This window comes from Physeter macrocephalus, chromosome 7 (genome assembly GCF_002837175.3).
Source record: "Physeter macrocephalus isolate SW-GA chromosome 7, ASM283717v5, whole genome shotgun sequence".
NCBI lineage: Eukaryota > Metazoa > Chordata > Mammalia > Artiodactyla > Physeteridae > Physeter > Physeter macrocephalus.
This window is the reverse complement of record NC_041220.1, coordinates 144,431,881-144,458,518: the sequence shown is the minus strand read 5'-3', so window position 1 is coordinate 144,458,518 and position 26,638 is coordinate 144,431,881. Positions and strand designations below refer to the sequence as shown.

Genomic DNA, 26,638 nt, shown 5'->3' with positions numbered 1-26,638 from the left:
TGGGGGATGGGGGGGAGGGAGAGCCAGGCACAGGCCGCGGGCCAGCATTTGCCCAACTGACCCTTGAAGGCCCCAGGACACGTGCCCTCTGGCTGCCAAGGACCTCCGGGTCCAGTGACCACGTGTGTCTGCGTGTGTGCACGTGTGTCTGCGTGTGTGCGCGTGTGTCTGCGCGTGTGCGCGTGTGCGCGGGCAGGCACGTGTGCCTGGCTGCGTGCGTGTGTGCATCTGAGGGATCTAGCGACGGAGCAGAAGCCGCCCAGGTCGGAGTGGGGTAGCCTGGCAGCCCCCAGAAGCCCAGCCCCGGCTCCGGACACCTGGGGGTGCAAAGGCCCCGGCCGCCCACCTGCCCCTGGGTGCTCACCCGAGTCCCGCCCTTCGTGGGTCCCTCTGTCCGCGCCTCAGGAGCCTGCGTGGACCAACAGGCAGATGGACGGATGGACGGAGAGCCACGCCTGCCTGCCTTCCTCGGTCCACTCCTCTCTCCTGGGATCCGGGGATGGGGTCTGAGCTCCCCGTGCTGGTCATTAAGCCCCCACACGGCGCCCGCCGAGGTTTGCAGCAACGATGTTTAATACTTCTGGAATGATTAGGAATCTGAGAACAGACCGTGGGCGGCTATGCTGGGCTCCGGGACGTGGGAGCTGGGCCCCGCCTCCCCGTAGGGGTCCCTGCCTGGGTGGGCGGAGCGGGCGGCGCGGCAGGCCCTGACCGGCAGGCGGGCGGAGGCGGGCAGCCCAGGCGGCAGCCGGAGCTTCCAGGATGGCACAGCAGTGGGCCCGTGGAGAGACTTCGAGGACCGGAGGGTTGACACGCTCGGCTGGGCGGGCAGGCGGGCCGAGGAGCAGAGGGCAGGGCCTACGAGAGGCCGGGGCGGCCAGGCCGCCTGCAGGGGGGCCCGTAGCTGCCGTGGCTGCAGCCGCCACGCAGGCTGTAGTGGTCGTCCACGTCACTGCCGCTGCCAACACTGTCCAGCTCGCCGGTGCCAAACTCCGTGCCCTCCACGTCCACTTCTGCAGAGAACAGACGGGGTGGGGTCGGACGCCGTGCCAGCGCCCGCCAGGCCCCCCGAGGCACGCCGCCGGGCCCGAGCCCGGCTCTGGCCCTCACGTGGGCAGGTCACCTGGCCTCCACGCCTCACCTTCCTCGTCCCGTCCCCTCTGCCACCTCACGCAGGGGCCCCGACGGGCCTCTGACGTGCCGGGGACTTTCGACCCATCCTCCCCGGGCCTCCACCAGGCCGGCCCCAGCCTCCCAGCTTCCCACGCGGGGCTGCACGACGCCCAGGCCCGAAGCCCCCGCAGGCGGCCCCCACCTCCCCACCTTGCTCCGAGTCATCGGTGGAGACAGCGGAGCCCGTGCTGTCCGTGCGCACGCGCTCCAGGCTCTGCGCCGACAGCTGCTCCAGGCGCCGCTTCAGGAAGCCGTGCTCCCGCTGCAGCTGCTCCTTGATGCTCAGCGCCCGGCGGTCCTGCTCCTCCAGTTTCTGGGGGCACGGGGGCCATGAGCCCGGGGCGGGGCACCCCGGCCACCGGGACGCGCCAGGGCCCAAGGGCCGGGGCATGTTCCCATCCCCACTCGGCCTGGGCCCCAGAGGCCTGAGGCCCCCGCTCCCGGCGCCCCCCGGGAGTTTACGTCGGTGCCACCTCCCAGCCCCGTGCCCTGCGCCCGCTGACCAGCTCCAGAAGGCCTACAGCCACCAGCCAGCTTGGCCAAACGGAGTCACGTGCGGGCCTGAAGCCCTGGGACGGTGCCGCCCAGCCGTGGCCCGGCACCCGTCCCAGCCAACAGCCCTGCCCACAGGGGCTCTCCCCTGCACAATCCGGCCGCCCTGCCCGCCCCACTGCTCCACACCCTCCCAGGTACTGAGCCGCAGCCTCTCCATGAGGGGCCCAGGGCACCGGCTGTGCCCCCTCAATGCTCCTGCTGCCCTGCCTGGGGGAGCCCACACCTGCGCAGGCTCGGGGGGGCCCGGCAGGAAGACCGAGACCCTCCCTGGTTGGCCCAAGTGTCCCTAGACCCCCAAGCCCGTAGGTCTCAGTCTTAAGACGTGGGGGGCCAGCCGCAGGCAGCGTCTCACTCAGCCCACACCCCACCGCCAGCCCCTGGAGGGCAACCCCTACCCCCGCCCCAGAAACTCCCCACACGCCGGGGCCGGCTGCTTCCCACCGGCCTCCAACGATGGCACCGGCATGGAACCCCGGCCTCCCTTCCAGCTGCTGCCACCTGCCACCCCAGGGCCCGGGGGGCGACGTGCAGCCCCCGCCTCCCACCCCCACCCCACAAAACCCAGCCTGCGCCTGCCGCGACCTCGACCCTCAGCGGCTCCCGCCACCGTGCCCCCCACCCTGGCCCCGCCGTGCACCTGCGGGGCGGGCTCCCCACCCCACCTCGGGCCCTCTGGCCCCTCCCCAGGGGGCACGGGGCCGGCGGGATGGGGGCGCGGCCCTCTCACCTTGATGTGCATCTTGGCACGCTTCAGGAGGCTCAGCGTGGTGTGGCGGGTGCTGTCGGGGCCCAGGGGCACCAGCTGCTTGAGCTGCTCCAGGTAGAGCCGGAGTTTGGCTCGTCTGAAAGAACCAGAGACGGAACGGTCGGGGGGGGGCGGCACAGCCCGGCACGGTGGCAGTGCGGCAGAGCAGCCCAAGAGCTTTGGGGGGCGGGGGTGGGGGCAGGGGGCGGCCAGCCGGAAGCCCGCACGGACCTGCCGAGGGTCCCTCCCCGGGCTCCCCTCCCAGCCCGGCGGGCGGCGCCCCCAGCCCCCTGGAGCACCCTGGCACCCACGGCCCTCCAGAAGCCCCAGTAAAAGGGCGGGGCCTGTGGCTGGGCCCGTGTGGCCGGCCAGCCCATCATGGCCCCCAGAGCCTCCGAGTGCTACGGCCAGGCTCCCAGAGCCCCAGCTCACCCTGTTGTCCCCACCCTCCCCAGTGGGGTCCAGGAGGCGGTGTGGGGAAACGTGGAGGGGGGAGAGGCACAGGGCGCTGGTCATGCTCTCCCGGGCGGAGGTCCGGGACGCCCCCGACGAGCCTTCCGTGCCGCACCGCGCCAAGCGCAGGGCGCTCTCCGGCCACTGTCGTCACCACAGAAACAGGAGTCCGTCCAAGGCAGGGAAGGCAGAGGACAGACCCCTCCCACCCGAGTCTGGGACCCCTTTGGAAACTGCTTCGTTCTAGGTTTTGTCCCCACGTCCATGCAGATGAATGCAGTTTCTCCCACGGAACCGGAACCGTACGACTCAACAGCATTTGCTCACGTACAGGGCGAGGAGCTGTGACCTGGATGTGCCCTTCTTCCCTGGCTCATCTGGTCTAGGGAGGGTGGGTGGCAGAGGCCGCGGGGGGGCGGGGGCACGGGGTGGCCAAGGTTCACCCCCAGAGCACACTGATGGCACGTGACCCACCGGAGCCCCTGCAGGCTGCCCGGGTGGTTTCCAAACAAAGATGCCCTGCTTAGGCGAAGCTCTTAGGAGAGGACCGCAAGGGCACACGGCAGGCTTCCCCGCCAGGCTCTGACGAACCGCCGCCCCCCCATCACCAGTGTCGGCGCGCTCCTTCCAGCGAGGGCGCCGACCCTGGCGGCCCCCCCGTCATCCCCCATGTTCCAAAGCCCTGGCAAATCCAGCTCCCTTAGACTCTGGAAGGAAATCGGGCAGCAATGGCCATGTCCCTAGGACAGAGGGGCCCCCGAAGTGCAGGGAGGGAGTGGGCAGCTCAGTGCAGGGCAGCAGTCCATCTGCAGAGCAACGATAACAGCCCCACCCGACGGGAGGAGGGCCCTACGTCTGTCACCCACGTCCACACGGCACCCTCCTGCTGACGAACCTCCTCCCCACCCGGCACCCCAGCCTCTGGCTCCCGGGGCCTCGAGTTTTCCCGGTGAACCTGAGTTTGATCTTAGAAAGAACTTCTAGAACACGAGACTGAGGCTGCACTCGGCCAGCAGGCCAGGCAGAGCAGGGGCCTGAAGCCTGAACACCGGGGATCTGCGTTCCGAGCAGGCCCCAGGGTCCACCTCAAGGCTGGAGGATCTTCAGAGAGGAGCCCTGCCCCACGCTCACACAGGGCTGCGGAAGGAGGCACACCAGGGGGCTCACTGCCGCATGGCCCCCAGGGTCCGGCAGCCTCAGCCTCCCCACCTCCAAGGTGCCGGGACCGTGGGGCGGGAGGCGCAAAGCCCCCCCCGCCCCCGCCGGCAAATGGCGCTGTGTGCTCAAGCACAGCTCACAATCAGAGACCCCCGACCCGCCACCTGCACCAAGTTCACAAGTGGGCGTCCCCTGTCCAGTCATCTATGGCAAATGGCAATTCTTACAATCTACCACTTGAGCACATACACAGTACGTGACCTTTGTGGAAAATTGGAAGATGCAAATCAAGAGAAAAAAATAAATGAAAAGCACCCCCCAAATTCTACCACCCAGAGGCAAGCATATCATCATTTCAGTATATTCCACATTTTCACATCACGAACAGAAGTGAAAATATCAGGATACAAAACCACCTATGTGACAACCGACCCAAGATAGGGTCAAAAAATAAAGCAACAGACGCACACGAGAGACTCCACGGGACACAATGAAGAGCAGGAAGCATGCGTCTCCACGTGACATGGTTGGCAACGTTTATTTCTTTGGCTTTGTACGTTTCTTGTATTTTCCAGATTTTCTATGCTAAAAAACCCACACATTACTTTTACAATCAAAAAAGACATATTTGTACATGAAAGAAAAAACACAGGTAAAAAACATAACAGCAAAAAAACCATCTGCAGTACACATAAAAGACAAACGGTTAGTATTCATGCCATTTTGAGTTCATACACACCAAAATTAAAAAGAGGAGTATCTTAACGTGAAAACAGGCAAAGGACACAGACAGGCAAGTTGCAGAACACAAACAGCTAACCTAACACAAAACTAACTCCATCTGGCAGCGATCTAGAAAGGGAAAGCTTACCGAGGAGATGGTAATTTGGGCTGAAATGAAAAGGTGCAACTAGCTGTTGAGCTGGCTAGAAGGCAGCTCCGGCTTCCCCGGCGGGATGGAAGTTCTGAAGGGCCACCAAGGCGACTCAAGCCCTCAACCGGCATTTCTAGATCTAGGATTTCGGCCCCACAAATCTACGCCCCAGCACCAGACCCAGCAGACTGCAGCACCGTCTGTGTTTACCGGAGAGCCATCACTCAGAACCCTGAGGTACAGCTGCATGGCCTGTGCGGGCACCCGGCCAAGGGGACGAGGAGGATGCACGGACACAGGCAGACGGGGCCCGCGGGGCGTCCGGGGAAAGGTCAAGTTAGGAAATAGCAGGTAACGAAGTTCCGTTCTTATCCCTCAGTACCCGTGTGGAGGAGGAGGCGGAGGATGCAGGCTTGGCCTCCCCGCTGCCTAGGATGCTGTCTCTGGGGTGGGGCACAGGCGGGTCCTCGCACGTCCACGAACAGACCGCTTTAGAAATCATAAGGCAGAGGCTTCTCAAGAGACAAGGAGAGGCCGTCGGCTGCAGCCGTGCCATGTTCAACACCGGACGACACACCAAGCCAACTCCCGGAGAGCATCCGGCGGGGCTGCAGGGCTGGGAACCAGCTCCGGTGGGGCCCCGGGCAGGCCCCCATCCATCTGAGCTCCAGGGTCCCACCCCTGTGGGGAGTGGGTATCGCCACCACCTCCCCGGAGCTGGAGGGGGTGCCAAGGACCTGGGCTACACTGGGCTCTCGCTGGGCCCTCCTCTGAAGCAGCTACAGTGCCCAAGCCCTGCGCCAGTGCCCCTCGGCTGCGCCCAGCATTCCTGGGAGCTTTGAAAACCTGCCACTTCCTGAAGGAACCCCGTGCAGACCTGCATCTGTGAACGGCAGCTCCTGCCCGTGCGTCCGGCCACAGCCCAGCCCTGACGCAGGCCTACCCAGCTTCTCACCGAGAGCCCCCTGCTCCTCAGAGGAGGACCCAGAGCTCCCTCACCAGGTCCCCCAGCCGCCGGGCAAAGCCACGCTCTGAACCTCCCCAAGCCTGGCTTCGGGGAAGAGGCGACAAGGACTCCCACCCGTGGCTCCTCAGGGGGTGGGACGGGGAGCGAGGTAGCCCGGTCCTCCCTGCCCCCCTGTATTTCCTAGCTGTTGTGAGGTCTCGTGTGGCTGCATCAGGCAGACGGGGCAGCTGCGCAGCAGGCCTCCCTCGGAAGGATCCACCCAGGACCCGAATAACCATCTCCATGCTGGGGAGAGGCGGGCAGCTCCACTGAGGGCCCTGGGCTGGCCTTTGTGATGGGTCCTGCCCCGCCAGGGGGATGCTGAGGGCCCGTCCCCCCGACAAAAGCTAAAGCCTAGAGCTGAGCCTGGGCGGGAGCATCCTGCCAAGGAACACGTGGCCATCACAGACCCCGGCCCAGTCCCCGGGGTCAGGAGCCAAGCACTGGCCTGAGCAGACCAGCTGGAGCTGCTGTCTCTGGGGGACGGGGAGGCGGGGAGGAGGGACAGGGCAGGCTAGGGTGGGCCCAGGGTGGGCCACTGGCTCCGAGCTCCAAGCACCGGCAGGGGAAGTCCCGCAGGCCCAACATGGCCTGCCTCCCGGGGAAGGCGGCATCCAGGGCCAGCCTCCCTGGGGCCGGCCGGGTGACCCAGCCAGGTGCTTCCTTCCTTCCTGGGGACGGCACACGGCCCCTCCTGTGGCCAGCAACCAGGAGCATCCGGCATCGGCATCAGGCAGCCACAGGTCCAGCCGAGACCGAGGGCCCCAACAGGGGCCCAAGCCCCAGGCCTGTGGGCTCCTCAGGGCGGACCACACCTGCTTAGGGGCCAGCCAGGAACAGAGGCCCCTGCACCTGCCCCACCTCCACGCTCTCTCAGGAACCCCCCAAACGCACAGCAACAGTCCAGGAAGTGCGGCTCCTCCAGAGAACAGAGCGCTCTGTCCCCGCTCGGCGCCCGCCCAGCAGAGGCCCTGATCCCGGGGGAGAAGCAGTCGGCACTGCCGTGGGTGCGGACACGGGGGGTGGGGACACAGGGCTGGCCGAGCTCCAGGGCAGCCTGGGAGAGTTCATCTTGGGTGCAGACCCCCATTCCCCAACCCCTCCCAAGCCAAGAAAGGAGGAAAGAACCGGCCCATCCTGGAGAAGGGAGCAAAGGTCGGTCAGGAGGAAGCTGCCGAGAGCACCCCTCTGGGAGGGAGTCACCCCTGGGCCTGGCTTCAGGGCTCCTGCCCTTGGGGCCCCTGTTCACACACACCGCTCCCACCAGCCCGGCTGCGATGGGCCATGAGGACGCCTGTCCACGGCACCTCGTCCCCACTGCAGAGGGAGGCCTGGGGCTACAGCAGCGGGCTGAGCCAGCCAGGGAGAGAGGAGGGCAGTCAAGAGCACAGGGCCCTGGGGCCGACTCGGGCTGCAGGGCAGAGGCTCTTCGGGCAGCCGTGCTGCCCCTGGCCCTCCTCACCGCAAGCCCCCCAACCCCTCAGAGGAGGACCAGAATGGGCCCACCCCTGTGGCCGAGGGGTGGCCATGAAGTGGACTCCCCCGGATCCTGCCCTGGGCCAGAGCTTCCCACCAGGCCCACGCGGCCGGGCACCGGCTGCCCAGCCCACCGCCCGTGGACAAGACTCCTCTGCTGGGAACTCCTTGGAAGGCAGGCCCCGGGGCACAAGGGCCCCCAGACCAAGAGGGCTGAACCTTCCCAGTGGCAGGCCAGCACCCTAAGGGCTAAGGACCTGCTCCCAAAAGGGCTCAGCCAGCCCAAAACAGATGGAGCTCCTCTTCCAGGGAGCCGGCCCTGAGGGACACACGGCACGAGGCGCCTGCCCCAAGTCGCTGACCCCCCACCTGGCTCCGGACCCCAGGCTGAGCTCCCAAGAGCAGGGCCTGGCCCCCCACCCCTGCCTGCTAGCATGGGAGTGCCTGAGAGCAGAGCCTGGCCTCTTCCGTCAAGAAGGCCCCTTCCCAAGATGAGGGCACAGCCCGGGAGCATGCTGAGCCATAGCCAGGACCCAGAGACAGGGAGAGGGGGTGGGGGTTGGCCACAGCGTCCCCGCAGCAGAAGGGTGGGTGGGATATACCAGGAGGCTCACGTGGCGGAGCGTGGGGAACAGGAGATCACTTACCTGTGCTTTTCTAGTTCATTGTGTGAAGACCTGTTTAGAGAGACACAAAGACAGAGCTCACTTTGCTGCCCACCACCAGAGCACAGGACGAGGGCCCTACTCCGGGCCCCGGGACCTGCAGACAGTGTGGGGAGGGTCTGGGCCCCAGCATGGCCCAGGACAGGCAGGGCTGGGGCAGGTGAGTAGCTACCGACCAAAAGCTGGAGGACCTCACACCCAACGACAAACACGAGAGACACAGAGGTGCAGCCGTGTCCAGGGGTGCCCGGCTGGCAGGAGGGTCCAGTTCCCTTTCGGAAGGGGAGGGCCGGGCCCGAGGAGCCACAGTAGCCGGTCCTGAGGCTGAGCCGCCCAGTGCTTCCAAGGCTGCCTGGGCACTGAGCCACCTGCCTCCTCAGCTCCCCAGTCCCCGAGGCTAGTGGCGTCCTGGGAGCCACCTGGGCTGGCACAGAAGGCCAAGGGCAGGTGACCACAGAGGCAGGACTTCAGGACACGGGCGTCCTGGCCCAGGATCACCAGCCAGAGCGCCATCGCCACCCCATCCGGCTCATACACCTGCATGATCATAGCCCACCAGGCCAACGGGGACACCTGGCAACAGAGGGGTCCCGGCCCAGGAAGGGTCAGCCCACAAAGGGGGCCTCTGGGACAGGGATGCTCCTGGGCCAGTGGGGAGAGCGAGGCTGGCCCTCTGCGTCCCTGAGGGGCCAGGGCCTGGCAGGACTGGCCTCTCTGGGGGCGGCGGCCCCATCTGCTGCCCAAGCCCTGCCCGCCCTCAGACAGGAGCACAGAGTCTGAGTGCCACGGAGAGCAGGAGCGCGGTGACGGGGAGACAGTGCAGCCCAACTCCCGCTTCCAGGTCACCCTCCTCGTCCAGGCAGGACTCCTGTGGGCCGGCCAGGGCCCTGAGGCTTCCCAGGCTGCCTCACACAGGAGCAGAGGACCCAGGCCCCCTTGGAGCACACCCAGCCCAGGCCCTGCGACCCCCACCCCTCACTCCTTCCCAGAGACTCGGCCGCCCCTGCCTACCTGCCCTCACTCTCTCCCGCTCCGGGAGCCCAGGAGTAGGTGTCTCCCTTCCCCACCCCTCGGGCTTGCCCTGCCTGCCTGCGCACCTGCCAGGCTCACGGTCCCACCTCAGCCACGTGGGGCCCAAGGCCTCCCCTCCTCCCACCAGGGCGGCCGGCTGCCGGGTTGCCCTGTGCAGCCTCAGAACCTCCAGACCCAGGTTCCAGGGCCTCGAGGGCCTTGCTGGTCACACGGGCTGGGCAAGGAGCCTCCGAACCTCTGCCAGGGCTGCCTGGGGCCAGGAGCGGGCACGGCCGTCAGGCTCCTCGCTGGCCTGAACCGCAGCACGGCGCTGTGGATCTGTGGGTCTGCTCACTTGTCAGGGGTGTGAGGGGCAGAGGGCGTCCCTCAGTGCAGAGAGGCCTGCCAGCCTGCCCCTCACAGCTGGGCTGGACCGCATCCTGGACGGACGGGGCGCTGCTCGGGCAGCCGGGGGACGCAGAGGGGCCAGAGTCCTCCTGACGCCCTCCCCTGGTCCAGACACTCATAGAGCCTTGTGGGGAGACGGTCACTCAGGTCCCAGGAGCACAGTGGCCTGGGGAGGGGAGGGACTCCCTGGCCAGGGCCGTGCTAAGTGGCTTCCCAGCTTCACCGTGCACTCATGCCTTAAACCCCTCGCAGTAGGCACCCTTCTGCCCACTTCCCTGCAGGACCTGATCCCTGGCAGGCTGGCTCCAGCCCCCTCCTGCTGAACCACTGCCCCCGAAAGCCCTTGCTGAAGCCCTGGCAACCGTGGAGGCCGCTGTCTCCTCCAACACACGTTGCCCTTCCGCCCCGTGGCTCACACCTCATGCTGGTCCTTGCTGTGCCCGCTCCTTCCCCTCACCTCAGGGGGACACAGAGCCTTAGAGGTGTAGAGCTGCCCTGCCAAGTCAGGGCTCTGCATCCTCTGGACCCTGCACCGCCCTGGACCCTGGGCTGGGCTGGCCGAGGCCCCGCTGGGCCGGGACAGCCGCGCAGGGCCGCCTGTGAGCCGTGGGGTGCCTGAAGCACTGGGGGAGCCGGGCTCCACCCAGAGGAGCAGCAGGGAGGTGCACCCTGGCTCGGGAGACCCTCTCGGTCCCTCTGCGGTGCCCTCAAGGTCTCCACCCTGGCAGAATGTCGGAGGCCGGGATCCCACCTCAGAACAGGAGCCCTAGAGATGGGAGGGTGGCCCTAGCAAGCAGTTCAATCTCCCTGTGTCTCAGACCTAAAGTAAGGATAGAAATAACGTCTCCTTCAGGCGGTGGGGTGGCTATTAACTAGCCCACGCGTGAGAACCTGAGCTATGATTCCGGTTCTCAGCTTTGGATACCCTATACCACGGAAGCAAAAGGTCACAGCCCAAAGTTTTCCACGGGTGGCAGGGCACCTGGGACCAACAAGTGAGAACCAACAGCAGGGCCCAGCTCGCTCACTAAGGAGCCTGAGGCAGTGGTGTCCCGCCCCCACCCATGCATGTCCTTTCCCAAACTGTCCCCAGCAGGGCACCAAGGGCTGGGACTCAGAGGCATGTCCAGCCAGAGCAGATGGAGACTAAACCAATTCCTTGCCAGGCCCAGGGCGCCAGGACGTCACAGGAGATGGGTTCTTGTGCCAGCCTTTCTGTTTCCCAAGAACAAGTAGGCCACAGGAATGAGCCACACCCTCTGCCAAGGGGCCCCAAAGCCCCTGGAAGTACAGCTCCCAGCCTGGTGACATGGTCCAGGGCCAAAGTGGGCCCCTGTGCAGTGCCAGGTGTGCTGTGGTCCCCACGGCAGCCAGGAGAGTGGAATCCCATGGGAGCCCTAGCTGAGGGTCCTCTCTCCCACCCAGGGATGTGCACGCCGTCTTTCGGGATTCCACAGCCTGGGTACAAGGCCAGAGGAAGGGGCGGATTACTGGCACCAAGAGAGGCTGCTGCACTGCAGCCTGCAGCCTCTTCCGGTCCCTTAGAAAAGGCTTTCTGACCCAAAGAAGGGTGCCCCTACACTGCTCGCTGGAGTTTCACTTGTGTCAGGAGGCTGGGTGGGAGCAGTGGGCACCATGCGAGGGGTGGGGGCCCAGGGCAGGGCCTCCACGCTCCTTCTTGCCTTCTTCGTGCAAACCCCTGGGGGTGGGTGGACTCAGCCCAGGAGCGGGTCTCGGCCCTTGGAGACAGTCGGAGAGATGCAGCCCACCCGCCCGCGGCGAGCAGAGGTCAGGGCGGGCAGCTCCATGCTGCTCTGCGCCGAGCCTCAGTTTCCCCAGACCCACGGGGCACCGGCCAGCGCCCCTGACAACACTTTTCCTGCCCGGAAAAGTCCAGAACAACTTGGGGGCGGGGAGCTGCTTCGGGAAGAGACCCCGGGCGGCGGGCGCTGTACGCGTGGCACTGTTTACGCGAGAGGCCGAGGAGGCGCGGCCCGCAGGAAGATGGCGACGGCGCGGGCGGGGCCGGGCCGGGCGGGGCTGCCGCGGCCCGGACGCGCCTCCTCCTCCAGGCTGGCCGCCGGGGCGCGCGGCGGCAGCCGGGCTACGGGCTGGGGTCTGGGCTGGGGAGGGCGCTCCGGGGGCGTAAGCCCCTGGTGTCGGGCCGGGGCGGGGGAAGCCGCGCGGGGGGCGGTACCTGTTGTTCGGGGCCTTGCGCACCAGGCCGGCCGCCTTTGTTTTCTTCCTGGCGAAGTCGCCGTCGAAGGGCAGCACCGAGGCGTAGCCGTGCTCGGCCTCTGCGGACAGACGGCGCGGTCAGCGGGCCCCCGCCCCGGCCCCGGCCCCGCCGCCGCCGCCCGCCCGCCCGCGGCCCGCCGCACAAAGGGGCGCGGGCGCTACCTCGGTCCCTGCGCTCCAGGTACTCGGCCGCCTCCAGCAGGATCAGCAGGGAGTTCAGCTCCATCCTCCCGCCCACCAGCCCGACCGCGCGCACGCGCGCGCTCCGGGACGGCGGCGGCCGCTGCCCGGCCCGCTCCGGCCGGCTCCGCTCGCCGCCCGCCCCGCGCGCCCGGCGGTCCCACTTCCCCGACTCCCGCGGACTCGCTGTGCGCTCGGCCGCCACCCTCCGCCTCAGGCTCTCAAATTGACACATAAGGGCGAGCGACGGCCGGTGCAGCCAATGGAAGCCGGCACTCCGGCTTTGGGGGCGGGCGCTCGGCTGGGCCGGGGCCAATGGGAGCCGGCCGAACGCCTCGGGCCGGGCAGAGAATGTTGACAGATGCGAAGCTCGGTTCCGATAGGCCCGCCGCGGTAGTAACAATTTAGAAGCTCAAGCTTAGCAACAGCACGTGGTGGCCCGGCCCCCGCGCTCGCTGACTGGCGGCCGGCGTGCATGTTAAGTAGGCGACGCGCGCCGATTGGTCCAGAGCAGCCTATGTAAAGTAGGTACGGCGGACCAATGGCCGGCTGCGGGGCGCGCGGCCAATGAGGGCTCCGCGGCCGGACTCGTTGCCGAGAGGAAGCGGAGCGCGGTGGGACAGCCCGCCGCCGGGCCCCGTGCGAGGGCCCGTTAGGGCGCTTGGGAGAGTCCCGGACACCCTCGTCGGTCCGCCGGGTCTGCACCCTCTACGCAGGAACCTGTCGCCCCGGGCCTGCTGCCACACTGGCTTCGCGGAAGCTCGGGGTCTCCCGTGGGGAGGCAAAACTACAACCCTCCCCGCCGGACACAGCGCGACCCCAGGAAAGGCTGGGGCTTGGAGAAGGGGTGTAGACGGTCTGAGCCTAAGAGCCAGGCCTCCTTGGGTATCTCAGTGGGGAAACCGAGGCCCAGAGCAGGAGGGATCCCTCAGAGCTGCCCAGTGGAAAGAAGGGTCTGAGAAGGGGACAGAGATCTGCCGCCACAGTCCAGAAGGGCTCCCGTGAGTGGAGGACTTCGTACTCATGTCTGGCCCAAAGGGTGGGGACATTCCAAGAGGCTAGCACTTGTCCCGTCTGGCCACGGAAGCGCTTTCTAGGGAAGAGAATTGCCCTTCCTGGGAGGGGAGAGAGCTCCTCATCAAGCTCCCGGCTGGCTGGCTGGCCGATGGCCCTGGTGACCCCTGACCCTAAGCTGGCCCATAGGAGCAGGACTGGCAGCCTGGGGGCAGCCCCGGATTGGCCTCAGTCCCCCTTGATGTTCCCTCTCACAGGTTGTTGAGATTGATGGCCTGGGGGCTCCTGCGGAGGGGACCTTCAGGCTGGAGAGTGTGGGGTATAAGTGACTGTACCCACCCACCACACCACACCCCCACTACTGCTGCCAACAAAACAGAACGAAAACTAAAAATCAAGCACTTTCAGTTCTAGGACCTATTGACTGCTCCATGTGGGTTTCCTTGGGTTTCCGCACCTTCAATTTACAGACGAGGAGCTGGGAATCCTGAGGTTTAGGGACTCACCAGGGTCTCCCAGCAGTCCCAGAGGAATGGAGATTAGTGCTGTCATACACGTGACCCAGGGCTGGTGACACAGGAGCGTGGAGACCAAATCACCTCCTGGACCAGCACAACCTGATCTGAGAAATGGGGTTAGGAATGTGTGCCCCCCTAGGGTGTCAGGACCCAGTGAGGAACTTGGAAACTGGCATTAGACAGCTCTGCGTGGACATTAAAACAATACCTCAAGGGAATTCCCTAGCGGTCCAGGGGTTAGGACTCTGCGCTTTCACTGCAGAGGGCCCTGGTTCAATCCCTGGTCGGGGAATGAAGATCCCGCATGCCGCGCGCAGCCAAAACAAAAACAAAAACAAATCCAAATCCAAATCCAGGGCTTCCCTGGTGGCGCAGTGGTTAAGAATCCGCCTGCCAATGCAGGGGACACGGGTTCCAGCCCTGGTCCGGGAAGATCCCACATGTCGCGGAGCAACAAAGCCCGCGCACCACAGCTACTGAGCGTGCGCTCTAGAGCCCGCGGGCCACAACTACTGAAGCCCGCGTGCCTAGAGCCCGTGCTCCGCAACAAGAGAAGCCACAGCAATGAGAAGCCCGCGCACCACAGCGAAGAGTAGCCCCCACTCGCTGCAACTAGAGAAAGCCCGCGCACAGCAACGAAGACCCAACGCAGCCAAAAATAAATAAATGAAATAAATAAATTTTAAGAATAAATAAAAATAACAAAAACAAAAACCTCGACGTTAACTCTGGCCCTTTCTGCCCCTGCTTCACAATCACCCCAGGGCCAGGGCAGAGCCCTATCAAGGGCTGGGTGCTGTGCTCCTCCAGCTTAGTCTGGAGGGCTGCTCAGGGCTGTGCGGGTAACGGAGGGCGCCCAGCTCTGGGGAGGGCTGGGTGCATTCTGGGCTCTGGGGTGTGGACGGCAGGACCCCTGGCTCACCACTTGGTGTTTGCAAGGTCACTCCATCCCTGCTTATGTGACGGCTGGGTTGCTGGCCCCAGTCCTAAAGCCTGCGCTTATGCCGGTGTGAGTGCACCTGCTGGACGCCCACTGTCCTTCCTGCCGCGGGGCATGAGGTGCGCTTTGTGCCACAGCGGGCAGCACAGGTGCTGGTGCCGGGGTGTGACTTCAGGGGAGGGGCGTGGTCCCCACCTTGCCTCCAACTACATCTAGGCCTTCTGGGGGATCCCTCCACCAGCCACACCCGGGACGGGCCACTTCCCGGGGCCCGCGGGGTCCACACTGCCTGCGAGGAGTGCGGGGAGAAGTGGGCGGGGCCGACGACGTCAGTGAAGCGTCGGGGTCCCAGGCCGAGGGGAGCCGTGCGGCGCCGCGTGGGCCGGACGGCGGATTGGGGGAGGAGAGAGGCCGCCGGAGCAGCGGGCGTGTCCTCGAGCTGGACCTCGCTCCGGCCCGACGCGCAGCTGTGAGCGAGTCCAGAGCTCCCCGGGGAGATTCCGGAGGACCATGAACCGCGGGTTGGGGTGCTGGGAGGGGGGAGGATATATGGGGTGATGGCCTTGCCCGGGACCCGTCCAGTCTCCACACGCGGAGCCTCAGTGAGCCCCTGCCCCCAGGTGGGAGGGGCGGCGTGGTTGCCGCTGGCGGCCCTGGGTCGGCGCTGGCTGGTCCAGGCCCGAGGACAGCGCGAGGTGCCGCCCCTAGGACCTGTTCCATAGGGCAGGTCTCCAACAGGGCCGAATCACCTCCTCCAGGAAGACTTCTCGGAGCCCGGGCTGGGCCTGCTGCCTCCTCGCCTAGCCCCTCGCCTACCCAGCTCTTAACTGCCCCTTCTCCTGTGCGGGGACCTTCCGAGTGGGAACCGGCAAAGGCCATGCCGGGGAGGGAGGAGACGGGCATCTCAGGCCTCCTCCCTCTGGAAGCCCAGGACCCCACCCCTACCTTCCTTTAGAGCCGGACACGGCCTGGGCCGCTCCTGCGCTCAGCCCTGAATCCCCTCTCGTGCACCCAGGCCCCTAGGGCCTCCCCTGCAGTGCATCCCTCCTGGACCAGCCCCATCCTCCCGGACTGTTCTCCCTCACTGCCCTTTGGGGAAGCCCAGCTCGTCCCGAGCTCCCGGCCGGGGGCTCTGCGAGAAGGGGTGGGGCCTGAATCCAGAAGGGACTTCGGGATTTGGGTGGAAGGCGGGGTCTGCTCCCGGCGTCACCTCCACCCGCCCACCCCAGCGTCAGCGTCCCTGGCCCTCAAATGAGAACGGCAGTGTCCAGCTCCAGGCACTGGGGGAAGGATTCTGGTGGGAAGCTTGGGAAAGGCTGCCTTGCTCCCCACCCCCGGGAGCCTGCCAGGTATCCCTCTGAGGAGGCCCGAGGGAAAGAAACCTCTGGGAGACTGCTTCCTAGCCTCCCCCATGCTGACTGGGCCTGGGCTCCCCTTCTCCGGACCCCGTATCCCACCCCGCCCGCCCACCCGGCCACCACACACACTGATTTGGGGACACGCCCGTGGCTCTCCGCGCGGCATCAGGAAACACCCCCGCCGCTACCCAGGGTGAGGAGGTGTGCGAGGCCCTTCTTCCTCCGGAACGCCCCTCACACCTCCAGGAGGACCTGGCCCTGGCCCTGCCTCCTCTCTTGCCCCACCGTCGGTCACTGGGGTGGATTCCTCTGCCACCGGCGCCCCCAGGCACAGCATTCGGGGCAGGAGGCTGGCAGTGAGGGTCAGGGCTGGAGAACTCCCCCAGCCGGCCACTGCCACTCCTCAGACCCCGGGCGGCGGCAGGTTCAGACAGCTCCCTTCCGGCAGGTCCTGCGTCTGTGGGGCCTGGGGACAGATGACTTCTGGGGTTATCAGGTGCCGGAGGGCCGGGCCTAACCCAGCATTGCGACTGGCATCCCAGAAGCCTTGGCTCCCCTGCACTGAGACAGCCTGGTGTTTGCCAGGACCAGGGGTAGTTCTGGGGGCTTCTGTCACTGGGTCCCTCCCCCAAAGGCGCCCTGGATTCTAGTCTGTCCACAAGACCTTGGCCAAGTCCCTTAAGCCTCTCTGAGCCTCGGTTTCCCCAGCTATAAAATGGAGCTGGCAGTAGCGACCTCTTAGGGTGGTTGTGGGGTGTGATGAAGGATGTGTATTAAGCCCTGGGGAGCAGGGGGCTCTGGGTGGGGGCAGGAAGCGGCAGGGATATTAACGTCAGCCCCAAATCAGCAAGTGCTTCTAACCCGGGCCCTCCACATGGGGAAACGGGGCAGGGCCTGTCCAGTCACCATCGGTCAGTATCAGAGTCACGTCAAAGAGCGCCCAAGCCACCCAGCCAAGGGCATTTGGGGGCCTTCTAAAAAGTTTAACACTCAGGAAAAATTGTCTCCAGAATACAAGAAGGCAGCAAGATCAAGATGCACGAAGATGTAATAAATGTCTGCAGAGTCAACATAATGTCAATATCATTTTTAAACTTAAAATAAGAAAAAAGTTCATTATACTTGTGAACAATGTGTGGGGTAGATTTTTTTCTCACTTTACAAGATTTTCCCACTCTACTCAATGACCCTGGAACAACTTAGACAATTTAGACAAATTGAATTAATTTCTTGTAGCCAAAAATATCCAAAAGCAAGACAATGAAATTTTCTTTTAAAAATTTTTTACAGGAAAAAAAAGTTATGGAGGAGGGACGTAATGCAGATTCAGGCACTTGCTGTGGTGTCAGGTGTGGCCTCCAAAAATGAGAGGGTCTGGACCTCTGACAGCTCAGGGCCTCCTCCACTCCCAGGGACTGGACCCAGGCTCAGGTGGGGCAGGACAAGGGGCCCAGCTTGACCCTGCTGCTACTCCAGGGGCACTAATGGCTGTTTCTAAGGGCCCTTTCTTCCCCGAGGCCTGGGGAGGATGAACCTGGAGTAAACGGGCAGATCTCCCTTCCTTGAACAATAGGTGCTTCGGGGCTCACCCCAACACCCCTCTCCCAGTCCTACCATCTAGGGTTCTCTGGCCTAGGCCTTCCTGGCCTGCTTCCCTACCTCTTCCAGGAAGCCTTCTGGGCCTTCCAGGCCATGCCCAAGTGGCCTTCACTTGGCCCTGGCTTCTACACACAATCATAAGATGGAGACCTCCTAGTCTCAGGCTGGATGCCCTGAGGGCCTGAGCCTGGGAGACCCACCCCTGCCCCCCACGCTGAGCACCCCCCCCGCCCCCCCCCCCCACCGTCAGTCATCCAGCTGCTTCTAGACCCAGAGGGCAGCAGATCAGGCTCTGGTGAGTGTGCCCTGAGCCGCCTCCCTCGGAGGGTGAAGAGGCCTCTCAGATCATAGCCCACGTGGCTCAACAGGGTCCTGAGTGATGGGGGCGGGGGAGACGGCAAGGTCAGAGCAGTGACCCTGGCTAAGCCGTGTTACCGCCTCTGACGGAGCAGCGGGGGCCCTGGCTTCGGCCCCACCAACTCATCCTCCTTCCGAGGGGCCCAAACCACAAATCTGACCATGTCCTCCCCTGCTCAGCAGAAGCCCAGCGTTTGGTGCCTGAGGTGACCCAGTCCTGTTCCCCATCTGCGCCCCACCCTCACCCTCGCCAATGGGATCATCACCATTTCTAACTAGCCTGTGTCTTTGTAGCTCTGGTACCCCATTTTCCACTGACATCCTGCCCGCCCGCCAAGGCCCAGTCAGCTCAGCCAGCTTGCATGGCTCCCAGACCTGCAGCCCCCCGGGGTTAGGGTTAGGGCAGGTCTAGAGGGTCTGGGCGCTCATCTTTGCCCAGTCTAGGTGCAGGATCCAGCCCTGAGCTGTCGTGAACTCCTGGAAGCAAATGAGCACACCTGCAGAACCCAAGCCGCATGTTAAGTCTTTGGGGAGAGGTTAAGTCTGAGCTTGTGCTGGCCTGGAATCCGCCCCTCCCCAGTCTCAGAGGCAGGAGAGGCTCTGAGAGGTTCACTGACTTCTGCAAAGGGTCCCAGACTCTGCCCTGAAAATGTGTGTGAGGGTGGGGGCTGGGGGGCACCCCTGTCTGGGAAGGCTGCCTGGAGGAGGTGGCTCTGGGTGGGCCTAAGAGGAGACAAGAGCCGCCAGGACTCTGGGTCAGGTCATGGCGGGGGCCTAGGGCAGGCACTTTGGGTCCTGCTCACCTTCCCCCAGCTTCCACTGCAGAGTCCAGAGAACAGGAAGAGCTGGGAATGGCCGGGGAGCACCCCCTCCATGGGGTGTCAGCCCCCACCGCCAGCCCTGGTGGTCTGAAATGCCCAGCTCAGACCAGAGCCTCTCTTCCCCACTCCCCCAGCCGTTTGGGGCGTGGTCTGCCCTGCCTGCGGTCCTTGCTGGGCCAGGACGCTCTCTGGAGGACTAGGGCCTGGCCGCCGGGTGCGGCTGTGCGGGGGGCCCTGCTTGGACCTGGAGTGCCCACCCACAGTGGGGCAGCTCCTGCAGGCGGCGCTCCAGCTGCCCCAACGCCTTGGGGCCACAGTGGGAGAGGAGGCGTTGGGCGGGGCGCCCCCTGGTGGCCATTAGAGGCTGCAGCAGGGACCTTGGAGGAGCCCACCCGGTGCCCTGGTGGGGAAAGGGTAGGGTCCCCCAGCCCCGCCCCGCCCACCCGCCTCTGGGGTGATAGTGCCCCACCAGCATCATCAGCCTCCAGGGCACTGACAGTCTTTCTCCTCCCCTTCCCGCGCCCCCGCCCCGTGTGTGTGTCCGTCTGCCTGCCTCGGGGGGAGGGGGGGGGGGCCGGGCCTGGGGGCAGGCGGCTGTATGCGGACATATTTCTGGGGCAGATGAGCCACGGGTGGGGGCCCGCAGCAGGGGCACCTCCAGAGGCCAGGGTGTGTGGGAGTGGGAGTGGCCTGAGCCGAGCCTGCGGTGGAAGGGGCCGGACCGGGACCGGGAGAGGAGGCGGCCTTCTCCCCAGCTCCCCGGGGACCGGGCTCAGGGGCTCTTCCTGTCCCAGGGCCTCCCAGACCGCTGGGACACAGAGAGCTCTGGGTGCTCCCACCCTACACCCTCCCTCCTTGGACTTGGTGGCCTGCCCTGCGGGGATGCTGCAGCCTGCGTCTGGGTCCTGATCGCCTGTGGGGGACCCAGCCAGGCCCAGGGCCCCCCGCCTGTCGCCGGAAGCTCGTGGGGGAAGGTGCTGGAGCGCTCCCGCGGCTTTGTCCCCGGGCCTGTGCGTTGCCCCGAAAGGGGGTGGGGTGGGCTCCTGGCAGCTCCCCAGCCCCCCTCCAGCCACCAGCCCACGGCGTGCCATGGGCGCTGTGTGTCCAAGCTGCCCTCCCTGGAGCTGGCCCTCCAGGCACAGCCAGCTGGGCCAGTGCTTCCCAGCACCCCCAGGTCACAGGGTGACCCTCCTAAAGGCCCGTGGCCCGGATGGGCCGCCTGCTAACTTCTGTGAGCCTCGGTTCCCCATCTACGACATGGGGCCCTGCCCCCTCAAGGGACTGTCACTCGAGGGATTGTCATGGGGAGTGGAGGGGACGGCCCTCAGGAAACAAGCAGGAACGAGGACAACAATGGTGACGACGGGGAAGCTGAGGCTCCGGAAGGGCCCCTGCTCGAGGTCCAAGGTTGGCTCCCAAGGGCTGATTCCAAACCCCTGCCCCCACCAGTCCCGAGCCCCTGCTGTAGGTGGGCAGCAGGTCATTCCTTCTAGATCCTTCCTGAGCTGGAAACTCGGCCTTGGACCAACCCCTCCCCACCCCCAGGTCCTGGCTCTACCCTTGGGGTGGGGACAGCCCTGTAGAAGGGCTGTAGAAGGGCAGATGGGTCTAGGCCGTCCCTCTGGAGGGCAGCTGTGTCTGGGCCGGGGGCGGGCATCGGGGCAGACCCTCCTTCCTGGGTCTCCACTCCCTCTCCCACCCCGACCTGGTGAGTGAGGAGGACCACCACGTCCCAGGTCTGGAAGGTGGCAACTGTGGGTGCCTAGCGTAGAGGGAGGGGGACCCCCAGAGTGTAGCTTCCCGGGGGCTTCCTGCAGAGGGCTGACTTCCTGAAGGCACTGCTGTCCAGCCAGTGGCACAGGCACCGCCATCCACAGGAGTGGGAGGGACTCTGTCCAGGTGGGCAGGCCTGGTCTTGGGCAGCTAAGGACGCAGGTCTCCCTGGATGCCACTTCTCTTCCGCTCCCAAAGGACTCAGCGCTGCTCAGAGCCCCCGTGTTCTGAAACACTTTCTCACCTACCAGAAAGAAAATGGGTGTGGGGGCCATTGGGGCCTCTTGCAGGCCATCCTCTGGCCTCCCAACACCCACCTCAGAGGGACTGGGCACCCAAGTCCCAAGGGAAGGCCCCATCGCCTTGGCAACCCCAGGGTTTGGTCTGCCCTCCTGCGTTCTCTCCAGGGCCCCAGGTTGGGTGTCCAGGAGCACTGCCCACCCCAATGCACACAGAGGCCAGGGATCTGAGCTGAAGACACACGAGGAGCGGAGCTGGGCAGGGTGGGCGGGCAGTGGGGAGGCTGCAGCCATCGCAGGCAGTGGGCGCTGGGTGGGGGGGGCGGCCACCCCTCTCCTGGGGGCTGGTGGGAAGTCAAGTCCTGCCCTTCGACTGTCCCAGGAGTCCAGAAGCCCCCAGCTTCCTAGAGGACAGTGAACTTTAGCAAGAACCCCGTCACCTGGCAGACCGAGGAAAAAGGAGTCCATCCATGTTCACATGAGGAATAAGAGTGTCTGCAATCCTTAAATAGATTTATGGAAATGGTTTTGAATTACAGCATTTAGAAAATAAAAATAATCTCCATACATAATATACCCTCCATTATATGCTTTTCTTCTCCCACAGAAGCTGTTTTTGTGCGTGTGTATTCCAGTGTCAAATAGTAATTGGATTTTATCCTATAAAAGAAGCAGTAGGTGTGTCATCTCTCTAAAAATAAAACTGCAATCGTCATTGCAATGTGAAGCCTGAGATTTAAGCCTGAGGAGGTGTCCGTGCCGGGGCCCGGGGCCACTCTGGGGTCTGAGGAAGTGGGCCAGGGTCCCAGGGGTGCAGAGGGAAGGGGGAAGTGGCAGCCAAGCGGGCAAGATCCGGGGGTCCTCAGCCCCCTGGAGACCCCTGGCCTCGGAAGCTGGGAAACCTCTGCCCACCACCTGACCCCGCCATCGGCTGGCGGACCAGGGTGGGCAGACCGCAGCAGGGGCGCGCCTGCTTGCCCAGAGGACCACCAGGCCTGCTGCTGCATGTCCCCTCTCCGGCAAGAAATGACCCATGTTGTTGAGACAAGGTCCTGAGGGTAGCAGGGGGTGGGCAGCTGTGGGCTCTGGGCCCTGGAGGGAGAAAGGACAGCCTAGTCTTTCTGGTTTGGCCAGCATGTGGGGAAGCCCTGCGGTGCCCCACTCCCCCCACCGCCCCTCAAAGGTGTCCGCCATCTCCCCAGACTCAGCCCCAGGGGCCGAGGCTGCCCTGAGCTCAGACACCATCCCCACCTTCCCCTTCCAGGGCGGACCTTCTGCTATGGTTCAGCCTCAAGGCCACATCTCAGCAGGGCAGGGGGGCAGCGGACGGGCAGGAGGAAAGCCCAGCCTTCCCAGGCAGCCGCCGGGCACCCCCAGGTATCCCCCACTGGCTGAAGCTGACCTCCTGTTGGCCCCTGCGGCTGGCCCGAGGTCCCCGCGGGTGCGGAGGCCAGGGCGGGTGGGGCGGAGGCCCTGGACGTTCTGGAAGTCAGGGCGGCCCGCAGCCCTGGCAGCGGTGGTGGCGGCAGCTGGATGAAATGCGGTGAAGACCCTCCCGTGGCCGGAGGCCTCCCCCTCGGCGCCTCCTCCCTGCAGTCCTTTGGGGCCCTCGCGGGCTTGGGGCACCGTGTCAGATGCCCGCCTTGTCGCTGCAGAAGGGCGTGACGTGGAACACGTAGCAGTGCGTGCACACGCGCACGGGCTTCACCTGCCCGTAGCGGGGCAGCGGCGCCGAGTGCGAGGAGCAGCGCGAGCAGAAGATCTGGAAGGCGAGGGGCGGGGCCGGTGGGCTGGGGAGGGCTCCCAGCAGCCCCTGCGCCTCGCGCCTTCCCGACCTTGGCCCCTCAGGGGCGGCGCGAGGACGGGGGCGGAGCCCCGGGCGCCCCCGGCCTTCCTGCCCTTCCTCCCACCCAGCCCGGCCGTGCGCCGGTGGGTGTCTCCCGGCCCCCCCAGTGGGGCTGCAAGCTTCAGGAAAACCTGGCGCAGGTCTTGGCCAGGAGGCCGGGCCCATGGAGGGGGTCCTGGCCCCATACCCAGGCTGCCGCAGGCTCCTACTCACACCCTCCATCTCCTCCCCGTCCCCAGGTGTGAAGTGGCCGGGACTGGGCACTGCACCATCGCACCCAGTGGGCGGGGTGCCTGGAGTCCACACCCTGTGCCATGGCAGAGCAGGGCCCAGGGCTCAGGGGTGTCTGCACAAGGACCCCGGGGCATCGGTCCGGACTTCCGGACCTAGGCGCCACGTCTGTGACGGCCCCTGGGATGCCTGCAGCGACAGCCCGAGGGGCCGCGGGACGACCTCGTCCGCCCCACCTACCTTCCCACAGCTCCGACAGTGGTGCTTCCTGCGGATGACGGTGAAGGGGGCTTTGCACGCGGTGCAGAAGCCGCAGGCCTCGTCTGGGACCCACTCGGGCGGGTCTATGACAACGACAGTGGGGGACACATCAGACAGGGGGGGACACATCAGCCAGAGGGACCCTGCAGTGGCGGCAGTGGGGACCGGTGGCTGGGGTGGGGGTCGGAGGCTGGCGGGTGTGCAGGAGCCTCCCGTGGGGCAGCCTGCCCCCCACCTCCACCTCCGGTCCTCCCTGAGGCTCGGTACCAACTGCGGTTTCAGGAAACTGACGGTGTCCCATGGACGGGTCAGTCTTTGCAGCTGTCGGCCGTGCTCATCGATCGGACCCCAGCTGCGGCCTGCACCTCGCCCCAGGGCTCGGGGCACGGGCAGGGAGCGTCCAACCGGACAACCCTCTCCCGGCCGGCACCCAGCCTGGCAGGGCCCTTGGGCAAAAATGGGGGCTGAGAAATGAAGAAATCAGCCCCCTCTGTGGACAACTCCGTCAATCAGCTCCGCCCACCCCAGCTCCAGGGCTATTCTCAGGTTCTTGAGGAGAGGGTGCTGAGGGCGTCTCACAGAGCCCGAGGCTGGCCCTGGCCCCTTCCGACACCTGTGCAGCCCGGCAGCTGCCTGTGGGCCTGTCCCATGTCACTTCTCCAGGTGATCACTGGGGGAAGCCTCTGGGCATCTGCTCTGGAATTTGGGTGGGAGGGTGTGTGTCGCCACTGGGAGAAGCCATCTTGCATGGGGGGACATGCCTTTCCTGCCACCCCAGACATAAGATGCCCACTTTGTACCAACCCCGAGCCGAGTACCGCCGCCCAGAGGGGGAGCGAACACCTGGACGGCTCCCTGGGGCCACAGCGTGGGCTCAGGAGTCTTCCGTCGACTCTCACACAACCCCCAAGGGAACTCAGCAAGGCCGCCCGCCCACCAGAGACCGGGGTCTCCTTGCCTCCCTCTCGCCCCTTCTCCTCACCGACCTGCACCTGAGGAACTGCCCCTCCCCCGCCTGCCGCACAGAACCGCCCCTCCCCCCGAGCCCCCCCACCCAGCTCTCCTGCATCTGCTCTAGACCCCATCAGCTCACCCCCGACTGCAGGGAGATGGCTTCTCATGCTTGCCACCCGCCCCCGCCCCCGCGTGAAACGCTTGGCCGGCCCCAGTGACGCCCTGGACGGCGCCCGGCAGCTCCGGGGCCACGCCAGGCCACGAGGCCAGCTCCAACACACAAGTCGAGACCCCCGCCCGAGGAGGATGGTGAGGGTCCTGAGGACTTGCTGGGTCCAGGCCCTGCCCTGCGAGCCACTCCCAGGAGCGGGCTGGACTGGCGGCCCACAGGGGGACACGGCCCTGGCTGTGGGCTGGGCCCCTCCAGACCTCGCGGTTCACCACCTGCACGCTCCTCGAGCAGGGGGTTCCGAGTGCCCGGCAGGCGCTTTATTTATGGCATCGCGTGCGATTTTCACAGGAGGGAAGAGAAGACCAGGGCTCAGGGCGTTTAGGAAGCAGGGAAGCTTGTGCGGCCGCCCCCAGGGGATCCCGGCCAAGGCAGCCCCCTGCACACCCGGGTCACCAGGCAGGGCGAGGGAGGCCCTGAGCCGGCACCAGCGGGGACCAGCGCCGCCGGCCGGGCACACCGGCGCTATAGCCGCCTCCTTCTCAGCGCCTGTTGCGTTCAACACTCGCTCAGGCCCGTCTGCCGCTGCCCGTCTGAGCAGCTCTCCAGGCCTCCGGCCCCTTCCGAAGGCCTTGGGCGGCCCCCTCCCCACAGATGTGTTGCCAGTGCCCCCAGCCCACCCTGGACGCTCCTTCCCTGACCGCCAAGCCACCGGGCCTGCCGATGGCGACCTCCAGGCTAATGGGGGAGCAGGCCGCTACGGGAGGCCTTTCCTGCGGGGCAGGTGAACGCTGGGGGGTCGGCAGTGTGCCTGTGGCCTGGGACCAGCCACTTCCAGCTGCGGCCAATGGCCTGGACCCCAGCACCTCCTTGCTCCTCACACCTCCCCCTGCCCCCCAGGCTGAGATGGTCAATAACGGGCCTGAGGTTAGGTGGCGGCGGCTCAGAGGGCCTGTGCCCACCCTGGGAGCCCAGGAGGGCAGCTGGAGTAAGAGGCTGCACCCCCTGGGAAGCGGCACGTCTAGGCCTCTGGGGAGGGGCCCCCGCTGGAGGAGCGCTGCCCGCCCCACCCCAAGCCTGCAGTCCAGGGCAGAGCGGTGGCAACATCCAGACAGGGCTCCTGCTCTCCGCTCGGCACGCAGTGCATTGGGCCCCGGCTCCCGGCCCCTCACGCACCTTCCAAGTCTCCATCTCGGGTCTTGGCTGCGAGTTCGGAGGATGACAGGGTCTCCTGGCACAGAGCGCAGTCCTCCAAGGCCGCGCTCCGCAGGGTCTGGGTGACTAGAAGGGAGAGGGTGGCCGCTGGGGTCGATGGGCCACCGCCTGTCTCTGGGAGGTGCCGCCAGCAGGGAGTAGCCCCCGAACAACCCACAGTCCTGCATGCGGAGTGGGTCACTGCAGCCCTCACCCACCGTCCCCGCAGGCTGGGTGCTGACCCCGCAGGGGGCCTTTCCGTCCGAGTGCCCTCAGGTGTGCAGCTGGTCCTGCCTGTGGGCCCCTAGCCCCGGGGCCCACCGTCCTTGCTTGCAGAGCAAGGAGGCAGCCCTGCCCAGAATTCCCTGGCAGATGGGGGCAGTGTGGTCCAGTGGTGTGGACCCTGGGGGGCACAGCTGGTTCGGCACACAGTACAGACTTCTCCTCCCTGTGGACGAGAACGTGCCCTCCAGGGCTGGGCTGGCTGCCCCGTGTGTCCAGACGTTCTTGAGCAGAAGCCCCTGTGATGAGCGGCCGCTCGCCCAGGATGGGAGCCTCAGCCCAGCAGAGGGTGGGTGAGCAGGGGTCGGGCCCCTTCCCCACGCTCGGACCCTGCCACCTCCTTCCAGGGAGCGAGGGCCCAAGCTCCCTGTGCCTTAGCATTCCCTGCCTGACACCTGCTCCCTCACCAGGTAACTCTGTTCCGTGTGCGTGTGTGTGTGTGCATGCGTGTGTATGTGAGGCAGCTCACAGAGGGCCACTCCCCCGAGCAGGGGACCCATGTCCCCTCCTTGGCTCTGGGCTGGCCTCTGGCTGCTCTGACAGACGGAGTTTGGTAGAAGTGACAGTGTACCGCTTCCGGGCCCCGTCTCCAGGCCCGTCAGCCGTCGGAAGTGGGGTGGCCTGGCTGGGGCGTGGGCACCTGGGGCTGTGACCCCCATGCGTGCCCAAGCCCACCTCTCGGCGTACCCGGGGCCTGTGCCCCTCTGCCCGCAAAAGCCGGGTGGCGGTGCTGGGCCGGGCCTGAGGGTGCAGATTTCCGCAGGCCCCCCACTTCCAGGGGGCGGTGGGCACGACGGTCAGCCTAGGCCTCAGAGCCTGTCCCGAGCTGGCACTCACCCTTCTTTAGCTTCTCCTTGTCGTCCGTTTCCGGCTTGGTGGCCATGACCTGGAAGAGGGTCTTGAGAATACTTCTGAGGTCGCTGGCGTAGTTGGTCTGCAGCTGGTCGGCCACGCCTGGGGGAGGACGCCCGAGGAGGGGGGTTAGGTGCTGGCAGCTGGTGAACCCAGCCAGGGCTCATGGTCAGAGACCAACATGTCCTCGGAGGGGTGGGCGCGAGAGGAGGCCGCCCCGCCCCCGTGACAGCTCCTTTGGCAGAAGCAAGAGCTCAGGAGGCAAGGGAAGGTGGCGGAGGGGGGCAA

At 65.8% G+C, this 26,638-nt stretch overlaps 2 protein-coding genes across 4 annotated transcripts in view; both read right to left on the bottom strand.

Moving 5' to 3' along the window:
• Positions 1 to 551: 551 nt before the first annotated feature.
• On the bottom strand, positions 552 to 12,192 carry MXD4 (MAX dimerization protein 4). Its single transcript, XM_024119246.3, has 6 exons — positions 11,925 to 12,192; positions 11,722 to 11,821; positions 8,088 to 8,117; positions 2,456 to 2,570; positions 1,324 to 1,486; positions 552 to 1,013 (listed from the first exon to the last, which is right to left on the bottom strand). The coding sequence occupies exons 1-6, from the start codon at positions 12,175 to 12,177 to the stop codon at positions 859 to 861; spliced, it is 816 nt and encodes a 271-aa protein (XP_023975014.2). The 5' UTR covers positions 12,178 to 12,192; the 3' UTR covers positions 552 to 858.
• An 8,619-nt stretch (positions 12,193 to 20,811) lies between these two features.
• Positions 20,812 to 26,638, bottom strand: part of ZFYVE28 (zinc finger FYVE-type containing 28) — a 113,367-nt gene continuing 107,540 nt past the window's right edge. For 2 of the 3 annotated variants that reach the window (XM_028492436.1, XM_055086265.1), the window contains exons 10-13: positions 26,336 to 26,452; positions 25,199 to 25,303; positions 22,879 to 22,982; positions 21,136 to 22,323 (exon numbers count right to left, since the gene is read on the bottom strand). In XM_028492436.1, the coding sequence (XP_028348237.1) occupies positions 22,192 to 22,323; positions 22,879 to 22,982; positions 25,199 to 25,303; positions 26,336 to 26,452 (458 nt within the window). In that variant the 3' untranslated portion in view covers positions 21,136 to 22,191. Of the gene's footprint in view, positions 22,324 to 22,878; positions 22,983 to 25,198; positions 25,304 to 26,335; positions 26,453 to 26,638 lie in introns of all 3 variants that reach the window. The other variant, XM_028492435.2, reaches the window with a different exon arrangement.

Excerpts from the sequence above, each read along its gene's own strand:
- MXD4 (XM_024119246.3), bottom strand. The coding sequence starts at position 12,177 with ATGTGTCAATTTGAGAGCCTGAGGCGGAGGGTGGCGGCCGAGCGCACA. Across the intron at positions 8,118-11,721 it reads CGCAAGGCCCCGAACAACAG|GTCTTCACACAATGAACTAG; the intron begins GTACCGCCCCCC and ends CTCTCTAAACAG. Across the intron at positions 1,487-2,455 it reads GTGCCAAGATGCACATCAAG|AAACTGGAGGAGCAGGACCG; the intron begins GTGAGAGGGCCG and ends CCGTGCCCCCAG.